The 7876-nt window shown below is 40.7% G+C and overlaps 1 protein-coding gene across 1 annotated transcript; it reads right to left on the bottom strand.

Moving 5' to 3' along the window:
- Positions 1-1013: 1013 nt before the first annotated feature.
- Positions 1014-5431, bottom strand: ENAM (enamelin). Its single transcript, XM_033105394.1, has one exon. It carries the CDS (start codon positions 4022-4024, stop codon positions 1238-1240), a length of 2787 nt encoding a protein of 928 aa, XP_032961285.1. The 5' UTR covers positions 4025-5431; the 3' UTR covers positions 1014-1237.
- Positions 5432-7876: the final 2445 nt, after the last annotated feature.

Here is a 7876-nt window from a genome sequence, read left to right as displayed (position 1 = left end):
TCACTATTCAAGTGATTTTATGTACTATTAAAGAAAACTAACCATTGAGTACTTCTCATATTTGATTAGGATAATGTTTCCTAAATCCTGCAGCTCATCAGTTGGTGATAGGGTTTGGAAGTCTTACTTTTTTTATCTGGATGCTCAGTCGCAGAGTGGCAGTCCTTCTCTCCCTACTTTCCTAAGCCTGGTCCCCAGGCTGTTAGTTCTTACTAGTCTGTCTAACTTCATACTTCTTGAATGTGTTCCTCTGGCTGAGTTGTTTCTACCTGATAAAGGCCATAAGAAAACTGAAAATGACGTAGGTATTAATGTCTACTATTTATGAAATATATTCTACAATGATGGCTAGGTAAGGCAAAAAAAAATGAAAGTAGAATTTAGAGAGTAGATACAAAAAGGGAGAGAGACAAGTAGTCTTAAGATATGAAAATAACACAGCAGGGAAAAAGATAGATTGAAGGGAAGACAGGAGTCAGAGAAGAAAAGGATTGATTGACAAGTGATGCATCAGGAGACATAACAGAAAGGTGGGCAAAGAGAAAGACATAACGGAGAATGGAGAAAGTAGCGGTAATGACTAGTGATGGTTAAAGATATCTTAGTATGTAAGAAGTAATAGAGAGAAAGATGGGGAAGGGAAAAATAGAAAGCTAAGTATAGAATGGTTGAGAGAGAAAGAAAAAAGTAAGGAAGATAAGAAAGGAAATGATAAAGGTAAAGAAAGAGGTAGTGGAAGAAAAAAATGCCCAAAGAGAACATTAACTAGGAAAAAAAAACCTGACAAAGACTAAAAAAATGTACAATCATCAGAATTATACTGACACATTGATCTCCATACATAAAATGGAAAGTTCATCTGCTTTTCTGTCTTGCAAAACTGGAGAATTTTGCAAGTATGGAACTGAGAGAAAAAAAAGAAGAAGCAAGCTAAGGGAAATTAACCCAGACAAGTGGCCTCCAAGTTTCAAGGTGGTGGTGGTCATAGCCTTCCTGCCTTTTTTTTTTTTTTCCAGGTCTGTGCTAATAGTGACAGTACTGGATTTAGGAAGTCCCAAAGGCCCAGCACCATCTGGGCCATTACTCTTATTGCTGGAAGGGGGAAAAAATTAAGGATCACCAAGAGGGTCAGATAGTTAATCAAGTCTTGGGGGAAAAGTTTGGGAACTACTGTAGAATATTAGTTATAGAATATCAGGTGTTTTCCTTCCCCAAAGGATTCTTGGTTGAGAGAATCCTAGGCCTGAAGTAGTAAGCAGTTTTGTACCTGGTCCTGTGGATTGGTCCCTATTTGAAGGGAATCAAATGGAGTGTGTTCATCTGCATTAAGTGGGTCTACATTTATACTCTGAAACTGGGCCCCAGTAGCTAAGCCAGCCAATGAATTAGGAATTTCAGTAGGCATCATTGGATCTCCATTGAATGGGCCTTGCCTTCCAATGCTAGATGGAGCTCCAGTGCTGGAGGAGAGATACTTTGCTAATTTGGAGCCAAAGCACGGTAACTGTAGGATGCTAGATGGCCTTTCTTGTTGCCTTTCACCCTCATTTCCTTGCACTTCCCTTTGGAGTCCTTCTGGCTTGGGGCCTTCATCAGGTGTACCAATAACAAGCTGCTCAGGAGTAAGGGCAACAGTCCTTTCATTGAGCTGGCTGCCTTCTAATATTTCATCCAAAACATTGTTTCCATCTCCTCCAAGGTCACTTTTAAGACAAGGAGTATTTTTTGATTGAAGGGAACTGGTTTCAGAAAAGGGTATAATTCCCCTTTGATCTAGTTGATTCTTTATAGAACATGGTATGTTCCTTCTCAGAGTGGACACATCATCTCTAAAAGGATTTGGGTTTGGACTTTCTCCAGGCAGCCTATTCTCTGAGCTGTTTCTCTGGCCAGGTAAGGTGCTTGTTGGGGAGATGGTATGTCTTGCATGTTTAGTGTGACTATCTTTTGTATACAGAGGACTGGGGTCTTGGTTCTCCCCTGGGGCAAGACCAAAAGATGGAGTGTGGTCTTGTAGAGCAAGCAGATTGTCCTTTCGCCCTGTGGAGCCACCAGCACAGCAAGGGCTTCTCTGGCTTAGATGAAATAAATGTGCTTCTTTTGGACCTGATGAGTAACTTGGAGGAATTAAGTCCTGGAAAGGCAAATGTTCACCCTCTGGTGAATTTAACCTAGTAATCTGCATGCCATAATTCAAATTCTCACCTTCACGCAATGTTGGATTTTTCTGAAGCCCAGCTGGGGAGTTACTAGAATAGGGCTCGTTCTCTTTCTGGTGTGGTGGACCAGCAGGGGCTTTGTGTACGTGTGTTGGCTGATCCCAGAAATTTCTGTTAAAATATGGCCTTCTTTCCTTCTGCCCTTGGGCTTGTATTCTGGGATCCCAGGAGTTCCAAGAAGGAAACAGAGTGCTTTCTTCTGGTCCAACAGCACTGTTAACATAATAGCCTCTGTTCTCCACAGGTGGTGGTACAGTGGGAACTGGCAAATTCTGATCTGGGTTCCAAGGGTAGAATTCACCATAAGGAAAATCCTCCCTGGGTTTCGATGGATTATCTAAGGAATAGGGAAGGTATTCCTTTGGTTGATATGAGGTATGATGTTCACCTTCATAGTGCCTAACTGTTTGGCCTTCTTTAAAGCTTGACTCCTCCACCCCCCATCTACTTTGTCCTGGGAAAGGTTCATCTCCAGTTGGATCAATTGGGTCCTCTTCATTGTAAGGGACTGTCTCTTTTGGGTCTGGATTGTTTATGGGGTACAGCGGATTTTCGGGTTGCCCCCTAGTGTTGGGAGAATCATCTCTCTCATCCCATGTATTTCTTCTAAGGTATGGTGAGTTCTCCCTGGGATCATAGGGGTTATAGTCTGGGTAGTACAAACCTCCTCTAGAGCCCTGGGAATGATGAGGTAAGAGTTCCTCCTGCCTCCCAGGATCTTCCTTAAAAGGTGGAACAATTTCTTGGTGGTTCCAAGTATTTCTTCCGGCTGGAAAATGTTCCCTTGCAGGGGAAGGGATTTCCTCAGGGTATTCAGGCTGATATGTACTGTGCTTTAATTCTGGCAGATTAGTTTCTGATTCATATGGGGTTCTTCTTGGCTCTAAAATAATCCCTTTGGGCAAATTCTGATTTGGGGTTTGTCCATCAGGATTTGGGGCTCTTCTGGAATCTCCTCTTGGGTAATAAGAGTTTTCACGTTGATCAATAGAATTAAAATTTGGGACTAGCATGTTACCCTCAGAATGAGGCAATTTATAGTTTGATTTATTAACTCCATAATCTTGAGAGTTTCTCCAGGGGCCAGTTGGATCCCTTGTAGGAATGACTATTTTTTCTTTTTGACCTAGTGGCTTCTCTCTTGGATTTTGGACTTTTTCATTGCGGCCAACAGTACCATGTTTGGGACCCAAAGGAGCAACACTGGTTCCCACAGGGTGTTTATTTGGCCCCTGAGGCTTTCTTCTGAAATTTGCTGGATTTCCTGCATGATTGGGAGAATTGCCTCTTGCAGTGGAAGCGTAAGGTTTGCGATAAATTGGATTTCCTGGACGAACTGCTTGTTTGTCTTCCCAAGCGAAGGAATTCCACCGAGGACCCCTTTGGACTTGTTGATTTCGGTAAAAAGGCCCATTCTGTCTGTGCCCCATGACAGTACTAGTGGGACGCCATTGTCTTCCTGCAGGAAAACTATGGATGTTAGGATTTGGGTAGTATTCATAAATATTTGGCTGATTTGGTCCCCATGGGGTTTGACCTCTTTGTGCCCCCTGGCCTGAAACATTAACTGCAGGGGGTGGAATGACCCCATTTTGAGTTGTAGGGTTGCTCGCAGTGTTCGGTCCATGGCCACTGTTTCCTGTTGGGCTGGTGTCATTTCTGCCCTGACTTCCTCCTGTATTTGGTGCATTTGGTTGGGTAGAATTAGTCCCAGGAACTGTTGAATTAGATGAGGGTTCAGTGGCTGGACTCTCTGTTTTAGGAGGGTCTTTTTCTTTGGGTTTTTCAAAATCTTGTTCAAACATTTCTTCTGAATAATAAGGAGGACGACCTCCAAATCCATGATATCCAAAATATCCAAAGTAAGGATTCTGTAGAGAAGAAGATGGACATCAGTAATTAGTCTTTGTTCCCCACTATAGTGTTGTTCAGAATTTTTTAATGTGATAGGGAATTCTTATCACCTGTGTGCGTCTTTTAACACTTTGGCTATGCTTTCGTTCTTGAAATTTAATTTCTTATGGGTTTCCATGACCCTATTCCCTTCTGGTTCTCTTTTCTGGTACTCGAACTTTCTGACCATTATTTATCAGCTTTCTCTTCCTAGGCCAGGATTCTAAATCTGAAGTGTTCTGTTTTGATTTGTTTTGTTTTTAGGGTTCCATCCTCCACCCCCCTTGTTCTTCTCATCTTACACATCTGCCTTAAACAATCTATTGCAGGACAATTCTTTCAATACGGATACATGCCAGTGACTCCCAAAGCCATAACTCTGGCCCACGGCATTCTCTCTCGTGGGTGAGACAGCAAGACTGCTTCCCTGAAGACCTCATGAGTACCTCCAACTGAATATACTCACACTGGACTCATTTCCCCCCCAAATGTCCTTCTACAATATTCTATATCTAAGCAGCATTTACCACTATCTGCCCAGCTTGCCAAGTTTCTGCTCTCTCCTTTATGTCTCCCAGACAATTAATGACCAAATACTATGAAATCTAAACTCTCAACTACTTCTTTTGTCCCCTCCTCCTACATCTCCAATATCTCTGAACTATTGCAATAGTTTTCATACCGGTTACTGTAGATGTAATTTTACTTTCCTCTAATCTTGCCTTTCCATGGCCATCAGAGTAGTGGAGGTTGGGGATGGGTATGTGGGAAAGTTCTGTCACTTTCCTCTTTAAATATTATTTAAAGTTGCCTTTGCCTTACAGGATACATTCTAACCCCTTTGGCTAACATACAAAGCAGTACAGCATGGTGATGAAGAGAGGTGCTCCAGACAGATATGGGTTAAAATCCCAGTTCCACCAGAATTAGTAGTATGACTCTGGGCTAACCTCAGTTTATTCCTTTGAAAAATGGAGATAATAAAATATCTACCTTATAGGTTGTCATGAGGGTCAAATGAGATAACGCGTAAAGAAACTCAGTGCCTGGACTTAGTAAGGGCCTAACAAGTGTTATAAACTGAATAATAATAATAATAGTAAATAATTTTCAATAATCATATAGGCACATCGAGCCTATTTTCTCCCCCTGTACTTTTTTGCGGTTGTAAATCACAACTATTTGCAGCTCTATTCATGATGACTAAGACACGGAAACAACCTAAATGTCCGTTAATAGATGAATGGATAAGGAAAACGTGGTATATACATACAATGGAATATTATTCAGTCTTAAAAATAAATAGAAGGAAATTGCAATATGCACCGATATGGATGAACCTTGAGAACATTATGCTAAGTGAAATAAGCCAGTCACGGAAAGACAAATACTGCATGGTTTCACTTATATGAAGTATCTAAAATAGCTAAATTCACAGAATCAAAAAGTAGAATGGTGATTGCCAGGAGCTCGAGGGATGGGGAAATGGGGAGTTTACTAATCAACAGGCATAAAATTTCAGTTAAGCAAGATGAATAAGCTCTAGAGATTTGTACACCATTGTACCTACAGTCCACAAAACTGTATTGCACACTTCAAAATTTGTTAAGAGGGTGGATCTCATGTTAAGAGTTTTAGTACCATAATAAATAAAATTAAAAAAAATCACAGCTCCTACCAGTTCTCTGAGTACTCTGTTCTCTCTATGTTTCAGTGCCTTTGCACGTGGCTTCTTCATGTTGAACCTTCTCTTCACCTACACATTCATCCCTCATGATAAACTTGACTCATCCTCAGGACTCAGCTTGAATGCTCCCTTCTTTGTCCTGCCTTCCATGGGCAGAATTAGGCTCTACTTCCAGGTCTCCACAACAGCATAGACTTCTGCTATAACAACCTATTTGATGAGCTATAATGAGCTCGGTCAGTACGTTTGTTAGACATTTGTGTGGCATTTAGGTCAATTAGTTTTCCCTTAAAATAAATCCAATTTAGAGAAAAAGTATTTTTACTCCCTGCTTGTGGATGGAGATGATGAGACAGATGGGGTGAGGAGATGTCTCCGACATCAAGCAGGAAATCAGGTAGTGTCCTCAAGAGGAGGAATACGGATTTCTTAATACCTGAGCGAACTGCCTGGGTCATTCTGCTTCACTCTCTCATGTTATATTTGTGAAAATTGGAAGTGCCACTTTTGAGGTTGCATACAATTATCTGACTCATTTTTATTTGGGGTGATTTCACAATGATACTTTTGAATGTACCTTATGCCATTACTAACATAGTAATTTTCAATGTCATTATGTAACTTCCCCCCAGCCCCTGCCCCCCCAAGAGCTATCAGGTTTCTACATTTCATGGTGAACATATCACATATCTAGGGAAAAAAGAGGAAGTAAACTCCAGGGGTGGGGAGCTTTTTCACAATCACTACAATGACTTTTTTGATGATACGGTGCTAGAATATTTTAACAATATATCACTCTGTGACATGCATTTGGCCTTTCTCCTAGCGTGGTGTAGTAAAGTCATTGCACAGGGTGTCAGAAGATGAGTTCTGTGTCCACTTTATCCACTAACTCAGTGAGTGAAATTGAATAGTGAGTTATCTTTTGTGGGTTTCAATATATTTGTACACAGAGGGAATTAGATGATTATTTAGTTCCCTTCAGGGGATAAGACAGATGGTTGAGGAGATGTCTCTGACATCATGCAGGGATCTAAGATGCTTTTACTTCCTTCTCTGTTTAGTAGTTGCTCCATCACTGGCTAGGGTCCGCATCAACCTGGAGCATAGGGTATTAGGTTAGCCTTCTTTGCCGAGGGTTAGGGGAAGAAGGGAGCAAGGGAAATTTTAACACATGTAGAGGAGAAATGATGTATCACTTTTATTTTATTTTAGGTTACTGTCTTGATTTGTTGCACTTTTTTTCTTATATCATGGGTGCTTGAGCTACAGGTTTGTATGTTGGATTGTAACTTTCTTAATAGGTAGGGATCCAAAAAGCAGAGACAAAAGGATTGTAATTCTTAATAGAAGAATGTAGTTTTACTTGCACTTACCCCGCCTTCTTCATTGCTGACTGGTGGACGTCCATAACCCGGTGGTATCCTCTGAAAGGTGAAAAACACAGTGAACACAAGAGAAAACCACTTTCTATACTGCCATTTGTTTGTAAGACTCAAGGTATCTTAATATAGTTCATGTCAATGATTGGCGTCAGCACTGTTAGTTTTTAGCTTCTGAGTCATTAGCTCTCACAATCCAGCTATTAATAATTATGACTATAATTATAATCAATCAGTGAATGCTGGGAAATACAAAGGCTTCAGCTGGATCCTATATCATCTTATTCAAAATATTCAAAATATCATCTAGCAATCACCCCACCCCATCACCTTTCACACACACACACACACACACACACACACACACACACACATACACACACAGAGACAGAGAGAGAGAGAGACAGAGAGAAAGAGAGAGACAGAGAGAGAGAGATTTGAGTGCTATTAGGATGCAAACATCCATATTAGAACATGTAATAATAGAGGTTAAATAATCATGTTAGTTTTAGAATGTCTACTTCACATTTAGGGTTACAAATTGACAATCATTCCTGGATTATTGCTATAATATTTTTAGTTGACCAAGGTTTATTTTCCTAATCAAATTTGGAAGCTGAGTTTTTACTGAGGGTAGTATTTAGCAAAGCAGTTCAGCTCCCACAGACCTTCAAGAAGTTCCGTGTAGATGAGAT

Source organism: Rhinolophus ferrumequinum, chromosome 5 (assembly GCF_004115265.2).
Source record: "Rhinolophus ferrumequinum isolate MPI-CBG mRhiFer1 chromosome 5, mRhiFer1_v1.p, whole genome shotgun sequence".
NCBI classification, from domain to species: Eukaryota; Metazoa; Chordata; class Mammalia; order Chiroptera; family Rhinolophidae; genus Rhinolophus; species Rhinolophus ferrumequinum.
This window is presented reverse-complemented; position numbering and strand designations above follow the sequence as displayed.

What these genes read in the sequence shown, in the direction of transcription:
- ENAM (XM_033105394.1), bottom strand. Translation starts at nt 4,024, where the DNA reads ATGTTTGAACAAGATTTTGAAAAACCCAAAGAAAAAGACCCTCCTAAA.